This window comes from Mustela putorius, unplaced genomic scaffold, assembly GCF_011764305.1.
Source record: "Mustela putorius furo isolate JIRA1106 unplaced genomic scaffold, ASM1176430v1.1 tig00003983_pilon_pilon_pilon, whole genome shotgun sequence".
NCBI classification, from domain to species: Eukaryota; Metazoa; Chordata; class Mammalia; order Carnivora; family Mustelidae; genus Mustela; species Mustela putorius.
This window is the reverse complement of record NW_025422123.1, coordinates 18,639,808-18,662,018: the sequence shown is the minus strand read 5'-3', so window position 1 is coordinate 18,662,018 and position 22,211 is coordinate 18,639,808. Positions and strand designations below refer to the sequence as shown.

General features: G+C 51.8%; 2 protein-coding genes across 4 annotated transcripts in view; one reads left to right on the top strand and one right to left on the bottom strand.

Annotated features, from left to right (window-relative positions):
- Nucleotides 1-14,236, top strand: part of TRAM2 (translocation associated membrane protein 2) — an 81,340-nt gene extending 67,104 nt beyond the window's left edge. For both annotated transcript variants that reach the window (XM_004771875.2, XM_013045516.2), the window contains exons 5-11: nt 1,930-1,988; nt 3,110-3,194; nt 3,726-3,796; nt 6,356-6,460; nt 6,737-6,880; nt 7,761-7,924; nt 8,859-14,236. In XM_004771875.2, coding sequence (XP_004771932.1) covers nt 1,930-1,988; nt 3,110-3,194; nt 3,726-3,796; nt 6,356-6,460; nt 6,737-6,880; nt 7,761-7,924; nt 8,859-8,932 — 702 coding nt within the window. In that variant the 3' untranslated portion in view covers nt 8,933-14,236. The remainder of the gene's footprint in view (nt 1-1,929; nt 1,989-3,109; nt 3,195-3,725; nt 3,797-6,355; nt 6,461-6,736; nt 6,881-7,760; nt 7,925-8,858) is intronic.
- Nucleotides 14,237-16,768: 2,532 nt separating this feature from the next.
- EFHC1 (EF-hand domain containing 1) overlaps nt 16,769-22,211 on the bottom strand; it is a 58,788-nt gene continuing 53,345 nt past the window's right edge. For both annotated transcript variants that reach the window (XM_004771876.3, XM_045071245.1), the window contains 3 exons: nt 21,369-21,512; nt 18,581-18,791; nt 16,769-17,012 (listed from right to left, as the gene is read on the bottom strand). In XM_004771876.3, coding sequence (XP_004771933.1) covers nt 16,941-17,012; nt 18,581-18,791; nt 21,369-21,512 — 427 coding nt within the window. In that variant the 3' untranslated portion in view covers nt 16,769-16,940. The remainder of the gene's footprint in view (nt 17,013-18,580; nt 18,792-21,368; nt 21,513-22,211) is intronic.

Sequence of the window (22,211 nt, the reverse complement as noted above, 5' to 3'; positions counted from 1 at the left end):
TCTGTCAGCTCGGAGTTATCATGCCCACACTGGTCCATGGACCTGACTGGACCTATTAGTTTGGTCACGGTGCTAATGGACCCCAGGTTGTGGTATAGGGGCCGGGGACCACATCCAAAACATCCAAGGCCATTTAGTGACTCGAGGGTGGCTGGGTCAGCCCTCCCTTGGAAGTCCAGCTGAGGAATCACTGGGCAGGAAGTTGAGTGTTGTCCCCGACCCCTGTTGGCTTCTTCCTTCTCCAGAGCCCTGCTAACACCCCTGACCTGAGTCCCAGTGTGACATTTGAGTCTGTCTCCTTCTCAAAGCCACCAGCTCGGTGGCTGACATACTGAGGAAGCTGGCTGGAGGTTCTTGTACCTGAGTTGAGGTTGGTGGCTGGTGGCCCAGCTTAGATTTCACCGACACGGCTGAAAAAGCATCTCCTTTTGGGAGCTACTTCCTGTCTTTTCCTTCACTTCCCTGTTTCTGAAATGGGGTTGTACTGCCCTAACTTTCTCTGAGGGACAAATAAGAGCCTTGTTCTTCGCTCAGAAGAGAAACATTGCCTAAAGCATTCATCATTGATTCATTCATTCAGCCAACAGATTTTTATCTAATTCTTGTAATGTCAGCTGACTCTCGTCACAGTGGAGTGGATACTCTTATGTTTTGTAATTTTGGATTACAAACTCATCTTCGGCAAGGTTTTATGTGTGAGAATCCTATATATCCTTGGATGAGAGTATGCCCCAGTGGTATCACTGGCCCACAGTATTAATAATACTAACTTCTAAGCTTGGTAGTTCTTGGACCATACAAGGAGTATGAGTTTGAACTCCAAACCCATGTGAAAGTGAACCCGAGGTTATAGATTTTCAAGGGATAATATATTGTGCTTTTCATCCTGAGCCCAAGATGAGCAGAAATCTTCTTTATCTCTCTTTATTGGTTGTCAGACCATAGTCCACCCTTTCCCTAGTCTAACCCAAGCTTCTTCAAACTCTAGTCTAACCATCTTTTGCCGCCCTTCAGGGGTCCTGATGTTATATAAGGCTCTTGGATTCCACCTCTGGAGGCCCATCTTCTGTTGCCATGTGGGCACGAACACCCTGACCCCAAGATTAGTACCTTCTGAGCTGTTCCAGCCTCACCCCACTGCTCTGGCTTTTAGCCTCCTGTCCCTTTGGAATCCCTTTCTGGGAAAACCCTCTGCATGTAAGAGAATAGTTGTTAGCTTGCATCCAGCATTTCTAGATGTTTCATGATGGGAGGGCTTTTAGGTTACCTCCCTTACTCTATAATAGGCCCTGGGCTAGGTGCTGGAGGTATAGAGAAGGGTGTGATGAGGCCTTGGCACGAAGGAACTTGTGGAGTGATGGAGACCTCTCGTGAGAATGATGAAGTGTGGTAGGTGTCACACTTATAAGGCCTGTGGGGCCCCACGTTCTTTTTATTCATAGTGATGCAAAAGGCCAATGTAGGCTTTTGGTTTTTCTAGGGGATGGTGATTCTTCAGTCCACTTGCTTATTCATTCTACAAGCATTTCCTGAGTGCCTTCATGCCAGGCATCATGCTAGACACATAAAACCAAGCTATCACATTTATTTCTAACAATAACTCTGCGAGGGTATTTTTATCCTCATTTTCAGATGAGCCAACTGAAGCTTAGGGAGACTAACAGTGCTGGGTCCACATGCAGACAGAGGTCTTCAGACCCCAGAGTAGGGCTCTTCGTACAGTATCATGGCTCTTTAACAATAAGGAAGCCGGCTGAAGGCCGGGTGTGTCCCATGCAGAGAGATCCTTCATTTTCGTGTTTCCTGTCCCTTCCTCTTTCTGGCAGCTGGGGATGGGGTGCGCCCCTGACCTCTTCCCCGGCCCTGCCCAGGGCCCCAGTGGGTCTCCTCTCCCCCTCTCTAAAGGCCATATCTCCTTGCCCACTGCAGGAAGGATATTTAACAAACCCAAGAAGCCTCTGGGAAGACTATCCGCACGTGTACCTCCCGTGAGTATTCCCATGACTGCGTCTCCAAGGAGAAGCAAGCTGGTCCCTGGCTTCCTCATCCCAGCCTGTGGCCAGAAAACCGTGGGCCAGCTGGCACGAGGAGCCGCTCACGCCCCGAGCCTCTTCGGGCGCCGTGTTGCAGACGGCAGTCCTGTCTGCGAGCTGCTTCCTCCAGTGCGCTTGACTGAAGACTCCCAAAATAACGTGTCCCGCACTAGCCCCATCACAGAGGCGACGTCTTCACTCCGCCTGCTGTCCCAGAATGCCAGAGGCTGGTGGCTTAGAAATTATACAAAAGAGATGTGTTGCTCACAGTTCCAGAGCCCAAAAAGCCCAAGATCAGGGTGCCAGCAGATTTGGTGTCTGGGGAGGGTCTGCTTCTGGGTTCATAGAGGGCTGTGTTCTGCTTGTGTCCTCACATGGCAAAGCCCAGGAGCTATCTGGGTTCTCTTTAACAAAGGCCCAGATCCCATGAAAGAGGTCCCCGCCCTCATGACTCAGGTCACCTCCCCAAGGCCCCACCTCCAGATAGCATCACACAAAGAGTCCGATTTCAACCTGTGAATTCTGAGGGACACACACATTCAGTCCACAGCAGGCTTCCACACCGTCAGCGCAGGCTCATGGAAGCAGGGCGTCTCCGTAAAGTTCTCTGGCCCCATACCTTCTCGATGAACTGCACCCCCTCACAGCACACCTTCCTCCCACCCTTATGAGGCTGGTGCCCCTCACGAGGCAGCCCCCCTTCCTCTCCTGACCCCCAGGAGGGTCTGCCTCCTGCAGGAGACCCTCTGTGCGTTTCCTGAGACCCTTCCTACAGAACAGGGGGCTTACAGCCGAGACGCGGCCTTTGCCATTTACCTCAGCTCACCCTTCAGCCCACCATCTTCACTGTCTGTGCTCAGCCTTCCCTTCTCCGACCCAGGGGACCCTCCTCTGGACTCTCTTAACCATGTTTGGTTCCCTCCATGGGCTGTGTCCGTGGAGTGCTCTGGTCTGTGAAGCAGGGTCCCTGGGCTTGGGGCATGCCTCTGGCTCCTGGACCAGCTCCTCCCACAGTCCTGCCTTCCCTCCTCCCTGTGTGCTTGGCCCTTCCGGGTGACGCATTCCCTTGTCTCCAGCTTCCAGGTGAAGTTCTTCTACCTGTGTCAGCTGGCTTATTGGCTGCACGCTCTTCCGGAGCTGTACTTCCAGAAGGTACGGAAGGTGAGTACTCCGCATCTGGGAAGCCCCGTGTCCTCCACACCCCAGCTTCCCAGTGAGTAAGCTGCCGCACCTTCCTCTAGAAGCCCAGAACTGGGGGGTAAGGGGGCAGGGTTCTGTCGGTGGGTTGAAGAGGATGCTGAGCCAGCGAAGTCCCCACCAGGCTCTCCCTGAGAGCAGGCCTCCAGCGGGTCTCCTGCCTCCCACGCTAGACATGTGGCTTTGGGGGAGGTTTGCCTCTTGTCTTCCGGATGGTGGATCAGAGGTTTTTGCCTCTCTTGGTCTTTTTTTTTATTAATAGCCTCCCTCTGAATTATTTCCAAAAGCCCTGTTCCCCAGTCCCTGCCTCTTCTTTCTCAACTCAGTCCCGCCTCGTGGACTGGAAGCTGGTGCCCAGCAGCGTGGGGCATGGGCCTCTGGCATGATCTGGGACCGGCTGGAGCAGAGCACCCCGGGCCCTCTGCACCTCCCCTCCATTCCCACATCTTCCGTTAGGGAGGGAGCATGCTTACTGCCAGCTTCTCTTGTTTGCAGGAGGAAATCCCCCGCCAGCTCCAGTACATTTGTCTGTACCTGGTCCACATAGCCGGAGCATACCTCTTAAAGTGAGTGAGACCCCAGGGCTGGTCACATTGCCATGCCCTTTTACTTCCAAGCAGCTCTCCACACAGGCATTCAGTGAGGAGGCCTTTATTAGACAACCTTCTGTTTGCCAGGCACCATGCCAGACCTGGGAACACGAAGGGGGTGATCGCTTTATCTTGAGTGGTTCATGCTTAGCCCAGCGGGAGATACCGTTGTAGGCACAGGTCAGGAAAGCTCAGTGTGACCAGCGTGGGGCTATGGTACATGCCCTTTGCCGTGGGAACCCAGAAAAATTACTGACTCCTCCCGACCCAGAGCAGCGGAGGCTTCAAGGGATGTTGGCACTTGAACCATGGCTTTGAAGTCAGAGGAGCTGCCATAGCGTTTGGCCTTGAGCGTCTCTTACAGAAAGAATCCTGTCAAGAGTAGGATGTGTCACTGCTAACTTGGAATTTTCTTGAGCTTTATCTGTGCAGCATAGGAGAACACCCTGTACTTTTTCTGGACTGACATTTTGAGGGTTCGCGATGGATAACTTTTTGCTGGGCTCCCCAGAGGCCCCTGAGCCCCTCATCTCCCAGGCCCTCTCGGCTGGCATCCTACGAGAGTGACTCCCCAGGAGTGATGGAGTCAGGAGGAAGGCAGCTCTTGGATGTGGTCTCTTATCTCTGACGGCTGATCCGGCATCAACCCCGGCTGGGTCTTTGGGGCGCAAAGGCTGTACAGGGGGTGGGGAATCAGCTCTGCCCTTGTGTGGCAGAGACCTGGGTGAGAATGTGCGGGGATGACCAGGTAGAGAGTGTCCTGCCGTGGGGTCCCTGTTGTACCACCGAGGTTCATCCCAAAGACGGAAGATGCTCTCGGATCTTTATTTCTCACACCTGGCATGTCCCAGGGAAGGAGATGGACATGTATCTGACCCTGTTCGGGCGGGGTTCTGTGATTCTTGTTTTGGAATCAGAATAGAACTGAGAGGGTAGGGAGCAGCAGATCCTCCAAAATGAGGCCCATTCCATTCCCCATTGATGCTGGCACAGCCACCTCTCTGCCCACGTGAGGACCATAATTTTCCTTCTCCATCCTTGTTCTGGTTCTCAGGAATGTGGGGGAAAGGAGAGACCCTTGACTACAGGATTGCCCCAGAAAGACACACTGTTGAAATGGCGACTGCTTCAGGGCCTTGTTTTGGTGAAGAGCTTGACTTTTAGAGGCCTTCACTCACTCAGCACATACCTGAGCTCCTCCCACAGGCCAGGCGCTGCCTGGGAAGCTGCTGTCACATCTGGGTGAGGGCAGACCAAGGCCTTGCTCTCCTGAGGTGTCCATTCTGGCAGGTGGCGATATCAGCTCAGGGTATGATTTCAGGGTCATAAGATTGAGCCCCGCATATTAGACTCCATGCTCAGTGTGGAACCTGTTTGGGATTCTCTCTTCCTCTGCCCCTACCCCATTCCTCTTGAAAAGGAAGGAAGGAAGGAAAGAAAGAAAGAAGAAAGCAGAGTTTCCTGTGTTGCTAAGTGTGATGAAAAGAATAATGAAGCTGGGGACTGGGAGAGAGTGACTGGTCTCCTGGCACCTTTGTTGTGGGGCGGGAAGACTCTCTGAGGAGGTGACTCAGGTCGAGGCAGGAATGACAAGACTTGGGCACATGAAGATCTGGGGGGATCTCTGCCTGGCGGTGCAGGCAGAGAAACCACAGGCACAGAGGCCCTGAGATGGGAGTGGGCGGAAAGCCCACTGTGGCTGGAGTGCAGAAAATGAGATTTGAGATGAGGTCATGGGCAAGATCATGTTGGACTCTCCAGGTCGTGTGAAGACATGGGCTGGTTTTCATGTCATTCCCCAAGCATCCTCAGGGGATGACCCTCCCTGTCCATCTGGCCTTGCCTTGGTTTCATTGGGAGGAAGCGGCGGGATCCGTAGTTAGCACTGCTCTCCCATCATCTTGCCAGCTTTCCGAAGCCCGGCGCGTTCAGCACGATCTGCAGTTTCACTTTGCAGCCCCTCTGCATTTCTTTGAACTGCCATTGACCCTCTGTAGCAAACTGCCCAAGAAGGTCCGTAGCGACCCTGTGCCTGGAATTGAGCAGAGGGGATGTCTGAGTGGGTGGTGCCAGTGTTTTCAGAGGTTGGTTCAACTCACACGTACTTTTGTGTTATGTTGAGTTTTGCTTCTCCATGTACCTCTTAGCCGCGAAGACTTGGATGACGAGACACCAGACAGTGGGAATCCCATGTATTTCTACCCGCAAAGCTCGTCCCCTTGTTCTGAGCACCTTTTGTGTGCTTGGCCCAGGCCAGGCGAAGCATGCAAAGGGACAGGTGCTGTGAGAGCGGAAGCCAGGTTCACTGTGGGAGCGGGGAGGGTTGCTGGACCCAGACAGGCCGGGCTGGATGGCCGGGGGATTCAGTATTCTCTTAAAGGCACGGGGTGCAGAACTGAGTCCTCTAGGCGGAGCCCCCCCCCCCCCGCTGGCCAGGGGGAGGAGGTGTGGTGCATGGAGCTTGGGGTGCGGGGCCCTGGCCTCGGCTCTCCATGGCACCCGGGGTGGACTGGGACACTTGTCCTTTCTTCCCAGCCTGAGCCGCCTGGGCCTCATCTTGCTGCTGCTGCAGTATTGCACCGAGTTCCTCTTCCACATGGCTCGACTCTTCTACTTCGCGGACGAGAACAATGAGAAGCTGTAGGTGGCGTGGGGGCGGCTGGCTGGTTTGGAGGGGCTGTGGGCAGGGGCCGCCTGTGAGGCCTGGCTGTGGGAGGCTCCTGCGCGCGGTGTGAACTGTCCCTTCCCTGCAGGTGGTGTCCAGAGGCTGGTGTTCCCAGCCTCTTGTTCTAGCTCTCTCCACCCTCAGACACCCTGCGGCTGCCCTTGCACGCTCTTCCCACGTGGAAGACAAGTGGGTGACAATTCCCTCATGGGCCCTAAAGGCGGACATCCCTTTTCTGCCTCCATGAGCAGGTTTAATGCCTGGGCTGCTGTATTTGGGGTCACCCGCCTCTTCATCCTCACACTCGCTGTGCTGGCCATTGGCTTTGGACTTGCTCGCATGGAAAACCAGGCCTTTGACCCCGAGAAAGGGAACTTCAACACCTTACTTTGCAGGTGAGTTGGGAAAAAGTCCAAGGAGGGAAATCATGGCTCCCCAAGCCCTGCCAGGAGCCCCCTGAACTTGGCACAGCTTTGGAAGGTTGGGGGCAACAGATCCCTGAGTCTTCTACACACTGATGTTTCAAGGGAGCTCTCTAGACAGCAGGCCTGAGAGGAGAAGAACCCCAGCCTTCTGCTTCCGGCAAGACCGTCTTCACAGCCAGCCTGGCCTGCTGGGACTGCAGTCAGGATCCCCAAGCAGGACTCCCCTCACCCTTGTCCAGGGCTTCGTGGGGCACAGGACTCGCATTGTGCCCCCACAAAGGGGTTGTTAAAACCCCTCGGCTGGTTGTTAAAACCGCACTTGGACTCTGTACGGTGGTGTGCTTGGCAGGTTGGCCAGTGGCCTTCCATAGTGGCAGGAAGGCAGGGAGGAAGCCATTTTGCTTCCGTGTGACCGTAGGGCCCGGGAGGGGGTGTGATTTGTCCGGTGTTGCTCAGCTTTCAGGTGGCGTGCGAGATGAGAAGCCGCTCTCCTAGAATTATTTTGCTATATCCTAATTCAGTTCATTTGAGTTCTTTCACTACATCTGTGGAGCTGAAAGGTGTCCCATTCTGTGCCGTGGGTCAGAAAAGGCCATGGAGGCCATGTGACTAGGGAGCCGGACAAGTGTCTGTCACCTTCTCTTTCCCGGTCTCTCTCGCCCCTGTCCCTCTGTCAGCACCCCTGCAGTGTGCTAGAGGGGAGGCCAGCACGGACACACGCTCTCCCGGGGGCTGGCACTGCGGGTGCCCCTGGGGGGCCTTCGGGCTCCTGACCTACCGTGTCTCCCTGTCTGCACCCCCACCCCCGCCGGGGCCCACACCCCTGAGCCAGCCCTCGCTCCCCCCACAGGCTGTGCGTGCTGCTGCTGGTGTGCGCCGCCCAGGCCTGGCTCATGTGGCGGTTCATCCACTCCCAGCTGCGGCACTGGCGGGAGTACTGGAACGAGCAGAGCGCCAAGCGGAGAGGCCCAGCTGCCCCCAGACTGCCAGCCAGGCTCATCAAGAGGGAATCTGGTGAGTGCCAGGCCCCCGGGCTGGGAGCAGCGAAGTCTGTCTGGGATGCGCAGGGAGGAGCCGCGGCCCTCAGGCTCTCCCCTGACCAGTCCCGCCTCTCCTCCAACCTCCCTGGGGCCCTGGCTCCTGGGCTCCTGCCGGGGCCTGACCGGCACGTGGCTGGGCAAGGGCCAGGGACGCGTTGTGGGTGAGGCTGGCCCTGAGGAGGCAGGGAGCTCTCCTGGCCATGGTGGGGCGGGGCGGCAGCTGGGTGGGGAGCTCTGGCGGCAAGCGTGTCCTCGAAGTGGCTTCTGAACGCCCGCCAAGATCTGCCGCCTGCTGCCTGTGCGGCCCTGTCCTCACCTGCCCTCTGGCTCCACATTGCACCATGTGCCTGCCTCCCAGGCTGCTGGCTCCTCTTCCATCTTCAGGAGTGACTCCGGGGACATGATGCTTGGTGGACGGCAGGGGTGGGACGCCCTCTTCTCTTGTGGCCCCAACCACACTCCAGTAACCTTTTGCCCTTGGTCCCAGGCCATGGCCAGCCCTGCCCTTTCTGTCCAGCCTGGGGGCCTGTCTGCACCAGGCTCTGTTCTCTGACTCACCTGCCTCTCTCCAGGTGTGGCCTGCGAGGCAGGGGCCCCCGTGTGTTTGGAGCAGACACGTGCACGGCTGGGTGTGCTGAGTCCGGCCAGGCTGGGAGGGATGTGGGGCAGGAGGCTGCAGCTGCGTGGACTCGGAGCAGGCACAGGGAGTGGCTTTCGACAACAATAAAAAGATGGCAGAGTTTTCTCTGCCAGAGGAGCACTGGGCCTCTGAGTAATGTCTATCCCTGCAGCCTCTGCTGCCCCCTCCCCATTACCCCTCCCTGGGAGGGCATCCCCCCAGCCCGTGTGCGCTGCGCCAGTCTCGCAGAAACACTGTGTTTGTCTGTCTGTCTCCCTTCACGTCCTAGGTTACCATGAAAACGGAGTAGTGAAGGCAGAGAATGGCACCTCCCCACGGACTAAGAAACTCAAGTCTCCTTGAGGCCAAAGTGCTGGAACAGGGATCCTCTTGTGGGGGCCCAGCAGGGAGGTGGGGAGTCCTGCCCCCACCACTGCCTTCCCCCTTCTGCTTCTGATGCTGCCTCCCCAGCAGCGGGAACCTGTCTCCAAATGGGGCTTTTCCTCTTTCTTATTTCTTGGCTTTCTCTTCTTACTCTTCCATAAACCATTCTCAATAAAACCAAAACTCTTCTTCTTTCTCTCTCTCAAGCCACCTCATGTCCTCACCTCTGTGCTGTGTTGGGTTTTCTAGAAGCCCAGGCTCTCACGGTTCTCTCTTGGCTTGCCTCCTCTTTCTCTTCCTTCATGGCTGCTTTCTTTGACTTTTCACTGTATTGTGCAATTTTTCTGTGTCTGATTTTTACAACGAGAGGGAGCTCAAATTGCAGTTGCGGCCATCCGACACCTAGCATCAGTGTCCAGGACCTGTCAGAGTCAGAAGACTGGTGCCCAGGAGCCTCCGCCCAGAGCCGCTAACAGGCCTGGGGTCGTGGGGGGGCGTATTCGGACAAGGAGAGGAGAGACCAGCCCTCTTGGATCATCATCTCCAGGTGCTGATTAACTGAGATGTATGATTCCAGTTCTGCATGTACCATCCGGAGGCCTGGCTGCACCCCTGCTACTTGGAAATGCAAAGGCGTTTGGCTGTGGGCATGGCAACCTGGCCCAGAAAGGTGGTGGTAACAGTGTGGCCAGTCCTGGACACAGGCCAGCCAGCCCTCACTCTGCCAGGGAGGTGCTGAAGGAGGACAAGTCTCCCCACCCACTAGAGCAAGAACAAAGCGCTTCTGGAAAGGTAAAGGTGGCAGAGATGCTGGAGTGGTCACCCTTGGCCTTCCTTCGGCCGCAGCCCCAGCTGCTTTTTCAGCCGTTCACCAGCATTCAAAACCCAGCCCAACCCAGTTACCAGAGCGGCCTGGCAGATGCCAGTCCCGAAGCCCAGAGCCAGGTGGCCAGGGGAAGGGCTGACCTCGCTGCCTGACTTCGTCTCTCCCACTGCAGGAACACCAAGCCCCCCATTGGCCCCTGGTGCCACGAGGAGGCTTGCCTAGCCGTTTACCCTCTGGCTCATCTGTGGAGTGTCTCTGGGCTGGTCACTGTCATCCTGTGATGTCTGAGCGCACCTGCAACATTTTAGACTGTATGAAAGTGGGACTGACTCTGAATGATCTGCAGGGTAGATGAGCAGACATCTGTGCCAATGGGAGGCACTTTTCTCCCTCCCTCCTTCCTTCCCTCTGCTCTACCTAAAGACAAGGCCTCCAAGTCCATATAGGGCCTGGGGAGGACTTCCAGAAGGGGTTAGGCTTAGTCCTGATTAAGAACTCTTGAACTCTGTGCTGAGGTGCAGGGAGCAGGTTTTGATGGGCATAGAAATGTGTCGTTTGAGGGGCTGGTCCTCTTTCTGACCTCACAGTGGAAGCCTGACCTTGGGTTACTACCCTGAAGTGGGGGTAGGGGGCTCTTCATCAGGATAGCTCCCCTTCTCCATGGGGAGAAGATACATTTAATTTTCCAGTGACTGGGGAATTTGTACCCGAACACCACTGTAGAGCTTCCTCTCTCTGTCCAGACTAAGGCTGTAGAAATGGGAAGAACTGCCCTTGGCCTCTGATCACCCCTAGGAAGTGGGACAGCCTTTTTGGAGATCGGTATCTCTCCCATTCTTCTCTGACACTTCTCTGGACTGCAGAGCAGAACAGTGCTAGGAAGGTGGCTCGGTATCACCCCAGCAAACCTGAGCCAGGACCCCTCAGTCATTTGGCCAAATACCCCTGCCCCGGCTGCGGTTTTGTTCACAATCCCCACCTTTCCTGGTGAGGGAAGGGCGTCCAGCCAGCAGCTCCAAAGCTGTCCCATGAGGCTTCCTGCCCATCCTGGTTCTCTCCTGGCCATGTCCCGGGCCACATGCTGCTCCCTGCAAGGGGCCACTCCCTCAGGTGAGCCCTGGTGAAAATTCAGCAGCTTCGCTGTATACCGCCAGCCGAGAGTGGGGCAAGCAGCTCGAGGCCTGCTGTCAGCCTCCCTTCTCAGCGCTGTAGGTCTGAGTGTCTGTTGCCGCAGGCTGCATGGCTCCGTGTTCCCTGAGTGCCCTGCAAGCTTCTGGCTCTGGGGTGGGTGTGATTCAGAGGTGGTACCGCCGGCCCAGGGGCGGGGGCCAACGTAGGCTCTGTTGCTTGAAGGATAGGGTGTGTGCAGGGATGAAGATTAATAGAAGGATTGTTTTTTCTGCCATGTCAACACCCGAAGCCATGAGTAAGGCTAGCATGTCCCCCGCCAGGCCTCAGGAACGATTGCGGGGTGGGGAGGAGAATAATTGTAGGGATCTCTCACCGCCCCCCCCCCGCCGGCATCCCAGCCGTGTTTATCTCCAAAGCCGGAGCCCTGGCTTTGGCAGGCTGGCTCAAACCCGGATGCCAGGGGCCGAAATAACCCCACTTCGTCCTGTGAGCTTGTTGTGCTGCCTTGTCCTGATGTGGCCACTTTGCTGTCTTCAGTCTTAAATGCTCTCTCCAGTTCCCAAAGTGTCAAGCTGTCTGTGAGGGCCCTGCCGCCCAGCTCCAAGTGTGAGAGCCGGCTCAGCAGGAGCTGGGGGACAGATGCTCATCTACCTCAGCAGCAGCCACTGCTCTTTAAATGTCCCTGACTGCCACTGGTGCAGGGCAGTGGAGGGAGTGTGAGCAGGTGGCCGTGGTGGGGGAGAGTGGCTGTGGCGGCGGGAGGACCCGGGACTGCTGAGGTCCAGTGGTGGGAGAGTTATTTTTACCATCAGGCTCTGATAGCTGCACTATTAATAAGTTACATGTGTCCTTTTTAAAGGTAGGGGAAGGTTCAAGAGCAAAGGGGGAGCAGGGAGAGTCAGGAGGGAAGCTGCTGCTCCCCTTTCTAGTCTATTCCAACTGTGTGTGTGTGTGTGTGTGTGTGTGTCTGGGTCACCAGACTTACATTGTTGCCCAGAACCTTTCATGCTTCTGTCCCAAGGCAGCACTTACATTTCAGAAACCAAACTAGACCTCGTACGCTGGCCCCCTTTTCAGCCGCAGCTCTTGACTGGAATCCTCAGACCCTAGAAACCCCTGAAGCCTGGCTTCGGTGTTCTTCCGGCAAAGCCTGCGTCTGGGTTTTCCTTTGGGGAACTTCTTCCTCCACACCCTTTCACTTTCTTTCTGAATGGTGAAGGAGAGATAGAGGCAGAGCATACACCCCTCCCAAGATTCCACAAGAGGAAATTCTATTCCCTGGATGCCTTTTTAAATTTGCAGTGGCTGGCCAGGCCCCATGGGGCTCGGGAACTTCCTTCACAGGTTTCAGCCTTCCCAGTCTGTTTTTCCTCTCCTGCTGAGGACTGTGGAGACCCAAGTGAACAGACTTCGTTCCCGAATGTCGTTCCCGCTCTCTGTTCTCTGATGTAGGCAGGACAGCAGCGTGGTCTGTCTTCCCTCCTGCTGCCTCCCCTTCCCACAGCCCTGCTCCTCAGAAGGCACTCTGGGCACGACTTGGGAACTGGGTCATTGTCAGATCGTGTGAAACTTCAGTGGAACCCCTCTCCGGCCCCGGCCAACCTTCTCACTTTACTCTGCTCCCCCCAGGGACAGTTTAATGGTTGCCCCTCATCTTCTGCATCCCCTGCGGCCCCCTCTCTCTTGTTCTGGAGGTCTCAGAAAAGCATTGCGATGTCTGTGTTCCGTGCTGACCCCGTGCTCGGCAACCCCTGAGAGTGCTTGTCCCCAGCGGACACCCCTTCTCTTTGTGTAAGAAGTGCCTTACTCGCCGTGTGGCCTTCCAGCCTCCGCGCGTGCTATGTGGCCCGGCCTCTGGGGTGGGCGGTCATATGCAGTCGAGGACACTGGACCCTGGTACATTCCATGTGAAAGGGACACCGATTGTGAGAGTTTGGCTTCATTCATCTCTGTTCCCTGCCACCCCACCCCCGCACCATGGTGTTGGGGTCCGTGGTATATTCTAGGTTCTGTTTCTGGTTTCTCCCTTGTGTCGGCTTTCTAGCCCACAAGGGTGGCGGCAGAAGCCTTGAGGACCCAGCCGCAGGCACCTGCACCTTCTACCTGTGAAGGGAAGCCCAGGGGCCTCCAGGGGCACAAGGCCCCCCATGGCAGACCCTGCCCTGCTAGTCCTACCCACCCCCCACACCCTCTATTAAAAAGAGAAGTAGCCTGACTATAACCTCTTCCAATCTATTCTGCCTCCCATTCATCCCACAGTTGATCTGATCAAGGTGTTTACTTTTACTTCCCAGTGGCAAGTGTGTGCTCACAGACCCCAGGCTGACAGGGGTCTGGTTTGGCTGTTGCAGAGTTTCTTTGCGCTCCTAACTCAGTGTTAGCCATGTTAGCGGCCGCAGCTGCCTGCCTGCCCTCTCCTTGCTCCTCCGGGTTGTGCAATAACTCTCCCAGCCGGTGGTCTTTCCACAGGCCCTGCTGTCCCTAAGCGCCCTGCAGCTGGGAAGGGAAGGGACCCGCGGGAGGGTGGTCGTCCTCCCCTACAGAAGAAACGTGTGCGCTCCTCTCCCTTTGTTGCTGCCATTCTCTTCATCCTGGGTGGGTTTCTGTGGCACTCTCCTAGAGCATTGTAGCATCACCTTAGAAGTCCATAGATTTTTTTGTTAAAAATTCTGTTGAAAAGGAAAAAAAAAAAAAAAAACCATCCTCATGATGGGGCATTAAAGAAGTCAGCATCTGGGAATAAGATCTCTTGGGACACCGGAGATGTCCCCGTCACTGTCTAAGAGCTTTCCAGAGCTGCTTGTTCGTGTGCAGAGAGAGGAGGCAGTTCTGAGGAGCAGCCAAGTGGCCTGGCCACTGACAGGAGCCGGCTGGGACAGTAAGCTCCACGTGTCCTTGGGTGTGGCCTCGAGTGTTCGGTGAGGAGACCCTGCACCTCACTCTTCAGTTCTCTTGTTCAGTAAACACCTGAAGGGCGAGCTGCGGCTGCCGGTGCCATGAGCAACTCCTAATGCAAATGTGGACAAGTTGTCTTCTGGTTGGTCTACTTTAGCCTATTCATGTTATGGACCAAATTTCAACAAGGAACTCAAGGAAAATTTGTACCTGCCGTATTTATGCTTTCATGTAAAAGGTTTTTTTGTCGGGGGGCGGGAGGGGGGGAGTCTTTTTACTTTCAGTGAACTTTTTTCAAAAGCCTTTTCCACGGTTTCTGTCTGGTTTTAAAACAAATTACAGTTTTGTATGGATTTTTTTAATGTACATTTTGAAACAAATGATCAGCAAATATTTTTGAAATAACTGAATAAAAGACATAGAATTATCAATCTAATTGTCTCTGGTCACATTCCTTATATTTTTAATCTGGATGCTTATGTTTTTATTTGAAAAATAACTTTATGTCCATTTTAGTCTCATTTATAAAATTTTTCGCTCTATTAGTCCTTCCTTGTATAGCTTTTTTAAGCTGTATTTGTTCTTTTTGGTCCTAGGAAGGAGGGAATTGGAATGAAGGATGGAGAAAGTTCTCTTGAGTGTTGGGTCGTTCTAGGCATTTTTTTTTTTTAAGATTTCTATTTATTTGACAGATCATTCGTAGGCAGAGAGGCAGGCAAAGGCGCGGGGGCGGGGGAAGCAGGCTCCCTGCTGAGCAGAGAGCCTGACGCAGGGCGCAGGGCTCGATCCCAGGACCCTGGGATCATGACCTGAGCCAAAGGCAGAGGCTTTAACCCACTGAGCACTGGGACCTCAAAAGGTGAGTAAAAGGACATTTTCCTAATGTCTCCCTTTCAGCTAAGGACCGAAGTCAGCAAGTACCTCCGTCTGCAGCAGTTGGTGCGGATCCAGGAAAGACTGAGGATCCAAAGTTTTGTGAACTTCCCTCTCCCAGGGGTTGTGAAGTCCCTGGAGTGCAGTAGGTCCACAAGCTAAGTGTGGGAGATGCCCCGAGTCCCCTGGAGCTCAGAGCAGGAGAGTTAGTACCGCATTCTAACCTCCAGGGAGCCTCCAGCAAAGGGACCAGCTGTAACTACACAGCCCAGAGAGCAGTCTAGCGGACACACTGGCAAGAGTGGAGCCCTGGGAGGGGATGCCCGAGGGGACCCCCCATGCAGAGGGCCTCTGGAGAAGAGAAGGAGGAATGGAGGGAACGTGCTGTTAGAACCAGGCACGCTGGAGATGGGGAGATGGAAGTAGAGACATCTGAGGGTGCACAGCGACCTTTCTTGGGGGAGGGTCCTACGATCACACAAAAACTGCCCTGGAGGTGGCGGTGGGGAGCCAGTCTTTCTGTGCACAGGACACACAGAAGGCCCTGACCCAGATGCGGACTTCACAAGCCACAGAAATAAAACTTTGCCCTTTCCCTATGATGTCTACTCCCTCCCCTTCCCGGACACTACACAGGCCAGAAAGAGCAGTGTGGGTGAATGGGGGCAAAGGCAGCGAAACCAGAAGGAAGGGGAAACCCGCTGTACGTGTTGTAGGCCTCAGTCTCAATCTCTCTCTCTCTCTCTCTCACACACACACACACACACACACACACACACACACACACAGAGGCTTCTAGGCTTGGCAGGCAGGATAGAGTTTAGTATTTTTACTTTAAACTGAAATGCATTTCTGAATATCTAGAAATTGGGTTTTCAATAGTTAAGTGACTGGGGGTAACAAATTTTAAAACGGGTTCTTCTGGAGATAAGGGCCTGGGATAGGAAAGTAGGAGTCAACGAGTATGGTCTTAGAGCCCTTTGAATCAGCTAGTTGGATGTGGCTTGGTTCGTCAGTGGAGGAAGGAGCCGTTCTGAGAGGGCAGGTGTCCTGGATCCTGCAGGGACAGCTCCCCCTCCTCTATATCCCTGCCCGAGGGAGGAGGCAGAATCTGGGCTGGCAGCTGGAAAGAGGTGGGGGTGGCTTCAGCTGGGGAGCAGCCCCAGTTCTCAAAGCTGAGGCAGAGCTCATCAGAGGACCAGTACCTACTTTTCCTCCCATCTCAAAACCAGGCTCTCGAAAAGCAGCATTTTTCTATGTATTTTAACCATAATTCACATCAAGGAATAACGTTTTCCATAATGGCCCAATAAATAATTGAAACAAAGAGTTTCGTGAACCAGTATATAACCTATCTGTACCATACTCTGATATTTTCTTTTCTATTCCATTTTTTAAAATGTAGCTCTACTAATGGGCCTAGAGCCACAGTTTGAAAAACATGGATTTCTCCGATACTGGGGTGAGCCAGCATGTGGTGGGGGACAGCGGCTCACAGCAGCATTAGACTGTGTGCTTAGTTCTGGCACCCCAGATGCTGCTGCTCCCTGCAAAATCTAGCTTTCCTTCTGCTTGTGGTCATTCCACACCTGTGGTAGTCAGGGTTCTCCAGACAACCAACCAATGGAATGTATATGTAGAGAAAGAAGTTTCTTACAAAGAATGGGCTTTCGTGATTACGGAGGCTGACAAATCCCAAGATTTGCAGCCAGCAGGCTGGAGCCCTGTGAGAGCAGCTGGTGTAGCTCTGGTATGAAGGCCAGGCCAGCAGGCACAAGACCCAGGATGAACCAGTGTTTAGTTTGAGTCTGAAGACAGGGACAAGTTGATGGTACAGTTCAAAGGAAGGCAGGACAAATTCTTACTTGGGGAGTGGTCAGCCTTTTCCATTCAGGCCTTAAAGAGACTGGATGTGGCTCACCCCCGGGGTCAATCTACTTTTCTCCATCTACGAGTTCAAATGTTACTCTCACCCAGAAGGGACACACCCAGAAAATGTCTAACCAAACACCTGGGCACCCCACAGCCCCGACAAGTTGACATAAAATTAACCATCACAATACCCTTCCTCCCTAAATAAAGCACCAATCTTAGCTCTTAAAAGATCCAATTTAATTTAGACTTAAGTATTCTTAGGTTTCAATCTAAGAACCAAAAAATATCATTTTAAGAGCCCTATGAACGCCTCTATGAAAAGCACAAGGTGTTTCAAAATGTAGGTCCAACCTCAAAACGTTGTGCTGTGTTCTCCATCTAGCCGGGTCAGTTTGAGAAAGCACGGACGAAGTGATAGTAGTTGATCTTGTCTTCTCCGTGTGAGCACAGCCTGATCAACTGTAGGAGAGAGCGGAGAGCAGGTGAGCAGAGCAGCACCCCCAGCCTTTGTAAACCAAGTCAGAGTTTGTATCCGTGGATTCTAAAATGCTCCTGTGAATGTGGCAGGTAGGCCAGACAAAATCCTCATCTTCAACTTAATGAAACTGAAACTCAGGTGGGGCCGATAGTCTGTCAGAGATTTCAGGACTCACATTTTTAAGAACATTGTCCTTTCCAGAGCACTTTTAATTATTTTTGTATTCAAATATGAGCTTTGTCCACCCAGTCTGCCCAGAGTAAAACAGCACACTGCTGTTACCACAGGCTAGTAGAAGAATCTAGTTCCGTCACTTCTCATTGACTTTAGCTCAAAGGCCAAGAAGCCTTACGTCACTGCACAAACCATGTCTAAGAAGTTCCACTGTGGGGGGAATAGCCTGATCTGCTGTGGTTACCTTGCTATGTGCAAATCCTTGCCACCCATACCTTCCCCACCCCCGTGCCCGCTGACCACAATTCCACTCTCCTAAGTCAAGTTCACAGATAGTACAAATGACTTAAAAATCAAAAGCTGGGCATACTGTCATTCTGGCGATTTGGGAAGCAAAATGGGCATTTGCCCAAGTGAACACGTTCTCTTCTATCTGCCCTCTTCCCTTCCCTGCGTGTGTTCCAATATCTGAAAAACCCTCTTCTCCAGCCTAGCCCCTCCAGTGCCACATGACGACCTCCCTCCCCTAAAGGAGTCTTCACTTCTGAACATCCCTTTTGGCTCAAAAATCTTTAAGAAGGTCTACAGCAGGGTTTTTATCAGGGAGAAGTCTCAATGATAAGTCACAGTCACGCAATCATGGGAGAAATTTTGTTCTGAGTTCCAGGGAAGGCTTGGCTAAAGGGATTTCTAGTGAAACAAAGGCACAGAACCCCCCTCTTCAACTCACTCATGAACATTCTAGGAGGAGAACAACCATGTCCTTCCTCCATGTGCAGCCAGCCCTGGGCTACCCCTGACTGACAGACACCACTGCCCTCTCCCATGCCAGCTGTACTGCTGAGCTAACAGAAGCACTGCTGGGGGGTGGGAATCACAGCCTGCCCCCCTCCCTTCAGCCAGACATGGCTCACCCACCATGGTGTGCCATGTAGCCCATATCCACTTAAAAAGAGGCCCTATAGCAACCATGAAGAAAGAACCCCAGTGTGAGAATCCAGGGAAAACACCATAATCAGGCCAAATAGGAGATCTGATTCAAACGTCTTAAATTTTCCCATTAAAACAAAATACACGGGGCACCTGGGTGGCTCAGTGGATTAAAGCCTCTGCCTTCAGCTCAGGTCATGATCCCAGGGTCCTGGGATCGAGCCCTGCATCAGGCTCTATGCTCAGCAGGGAGCCTTCCCCCTCTCTCTCTCTCTGCCTGCCTCTCTGCCTACTTGTGATCTTTCTGTCAAATAAATAAATAAAATCTTTTATTAAACAACAACAACAACAACAAAACCAAAATACACACACAGTGGCCTCTGGGAGAGAGCCAATGGGTGTTCACAGCCTTTACAATCAACCCAGCAGGGCAACACCTACTGACCTCCTTAATCAAGGAATCATCAACTGGCAGGTTGAGAGAGTCACAGATTTTAAAGAACATCTCCTTGTCAACATATCCTGAAGCTTCCTTGTCATAAATTTGAAATGCTTCGCGAATGTTGTCTTTGCACGGATGATCTTTCAGTTGCTTGTGGATTGTGTCTATTAATGCCTCCAGTTCTTGCACACCGGGATCCTCTGGAGTTTTCTTGCTGGAAGAGAAAGAAAGGAAATGCCTGGGCTTCTTGTTTACTCTTGACCAGTCTTAGCTCAGTGACCCAAGTTCTCCGTTGGTGGAGCTGGGGAAGCTTCTAATGACAAGCGGTCTGACATGGAGCTGACCCATAACTGGACACCTGCCTGCAGGGGCTGCCTGGTGACTGGGGAGCCTGGTCAGGGGGTTTCTGAGCAGAAACTCAGCCTCCCCGGCTGCCATCTGTTACACCGCAGCACCACCAACAGCCAGACCTACCGCCAGCACCTCCCCACATTTGGTGTTTGCCTGAGTCACCTGCTACCACCGAACACTATTGCACTCCGTCTGTGTGACAGGAGTTTTGCAGAGCTCACACAAACAGGAATCTCCTACTTTTAGCATGCTGTCTCCAGTTCACTCTGAATTTTATGGAAAATGGTGAACTTCTCAGTTAGGCTTAGCATTTACTGAAATGGAGAGAGAGGAGAGTAACCCACAGGACTAAAAAGAGGGAGGTCTGTCCCTTCAAAACACAACCAGGATAAGCAGAAGCCCGGTATTTTTTCCCTCTGAACACGAAAGTACTGTTACAAGAAACAGAATTTTAGAAGCAGGAAAAGACTCACATTTCATCTTTATAAACCTGTTTTGGGGCCTCATTTTATCCCAATAAACTCAGAAAGCACTCCTCTCTTACTCAATGATTAAAATACAGACTCGAAGACCTTAGAGACTTATCCCAGATGTCCTGGGAGAGGCAGCACTAGAACAGACATCTCACTCAGATTCACACATGTCCTTTCAAGTACATCCAGCCACCCCTCACTGAACCCTCTCCCTCCACACCATCACAATACTGGTCCCCTGTGGCTCTCCTGTTCCTATTTCCTCCTACATATAATATTTGAAAGGTTCACTCTTCCAAATGGCCTCTGTTAACTTAATTCCCTTTTGACCCACTGGCAACCCTTGCTGGAGGAAGGTATAAAGTGCTAGAATCTTTCAGGAACAATTTGGAAAACATGAAGCAAAAGCCCAGCAAAGAAATTCAAGTAATTTATCCTAAGGAAATAATCATGAGTTGTATACAAAGATGCAATCTAATAAAGCAGTCTTGAGACAGCTAAAGGTGTAAAAAAAAAAAAAACCCCCGTCCCCAAAGGAGGAATTGGTTAAACAATATCCAAAAACAATGAGGCAATGTAATAATAATGTCCCACGGACAGTGTTGCAGGAAGAGTAGACAGATCTGTTAGAAAATCAAGGTGTAAATGTGGGAACAGAATGCTACATTTTATATAAAAGTTGGGAGGGGAATAAAAACACTTAAATCTGCTTATATTGTGCAAAGAAACTCTGGGAAGAGATTTTAAAACCAACGAAACAGGTAGTTACTTGTGGGGAATGGAGGGTATCAAGTGTGTGTGTGTGTGTGTGTGTGTGTGTGTGTGTGTTCATGTGAATATAATACATACTCAAAAATTATCAGGGCTCCAAAAAACATTTCATGTCAGAAATTTTCATAATACACTATCAAGTGCAAAAATGCTAGTTAAATATTACAGGATTATTCCATTTTATATGCATATTAAAGCAATATTGGAGGTAATCATCTCTGGGTTATGGGCTTTTAAGAAATACTTCTATTTTCCAAATTTTTACTCCTTGAAAGTTATTTATTCTGGGCATGTGTTACATTTATAGTAAGACAAATTATGGTATAAGTTCTAATAAAAACCTCTAGTATCTAAATGCTGTCTGGCATTATTCACTTTTGAAGCAGAATATGTGTATCTGTTGGGCACACCTCCGATCATACGTATGGAATTATGCGTGACTGCCAGGGAGCTACTTTAGTGTCAGAGAATAGTCAAACCTCAGTCTTGTGTATCAGGAGCTAGAGCCATGAAGCATATATATTTAACATGTGATCATGCAGTCATTTTGGAAAAGAGAAGATAACTCCCTTCCCTGAAGGGGCCAGATGGCCATACTGTTTCATACAATAGGGAAAATGCCCATAGCGTCTGCTGCCTTTGAGCACGATGGAGTAAATTTGAACAGAACTTGCAACAGGTGGTACTGTGTAAGACAGAGCTGGTGAAAAGTTACAGCCCCTATACAGAGGTGGTGCAAACCAGGACCCATTCTCCAGGAAAGCTACAAGACCCACATGTTAACAAAGGAACACAGGGGCCCAGTGATTGTCTTTAATAGGGACTGCCTGAGAGAGATGGCTGGCTTCACAACCCTCGAGGTGCAAACTCTGTGCCAAGCCTTCCAATGCCCTTCTTTTACTTTCCATAAAAGCAAACATGAGTTTTATAGGGTGATTGTACTCCCACAGGTAAGAAAGATATGGTTTTCATTCCACTCTTAGAATATTTTCCTAGGAGCAACCTGGCAAAACCCTCTACTTAGCAAGAACTAAATGGAATTCACATATTTTCTTCAACAGCAAAGAGACTTCAATCTTGTTCTTTCTTATAGTTGGGGGAGGAGGGGGGTTTAGCAGGCAAGTCTTTTATGTGCTAGAACTTTAACATGTGGCCATTTCAACTGCAAAGACTCAGAGTCAACTCCTTGGCCTGACCTTAGCTCTTGATCCATGATCCAAGATCTCCCCTTGGTCTCAGTGAAGGTAGACCCACTCCCAGAACAGGCAGTTTCTTGCTCACAGAGCTTTGGGTAGTCAGGAGGCTGAGTAACACCGTTCTTGATTTCTTGCTGTTTTTCACTGTTGAGAGAGAAGAAATTATAGTAAAGAGTATGAGCTCTAGAGTCAAGCTCGTTCAAAAGCTTTTACCGCTGAAAGGCTACACGAACTTGAGTAGATTAGCTAATTGTCTATAACTTTAGTTTCATCTATCATATGGAAGCTTTGAAAGGAAGTCACCTCATGAGGATTATTGTGAGAATTACCAGAACTATTACCTATAAAGCACTTAGTACCTAACATAGACACATGGAAATGTCAGCTTTAAACAAAGTTCTTCTGACAGTCCTAGAAGTATTCTTTCATCTAACAACTCTTTATTGAACATGTATGGCCCAGTTCTAGAAGGAACCTGCCTCTAATAAGGATCCCTGATCTCCAGAAGGTAATTAAGACATGGACTTTAAAATTACTCACAGAAGGGAGAAAATGACCGTTACCATGTAGAGGAGGTACAAAGCCTGAGAGGATCAGGAAGGGCTGAACTAGGAGGTGGCATTTGACCTCGGCCTTGAAGGATGTGAGGGCTTGGGATCAGAAGAATGAAATAAAGGAACTGCAGACTGGGAACAGCCTGAGAAAAGGCATGAAAACGAATGCTAGAGCTTAGTATAATAAACCTGTTTGGGGTGCAGAGGTTGTGGAAAAGTAAACTAGAAGTCTCAAGTTAGATGGTCATTTGGAGACCCACTATGGAGGTTCTCAGATACCAGACTAAGA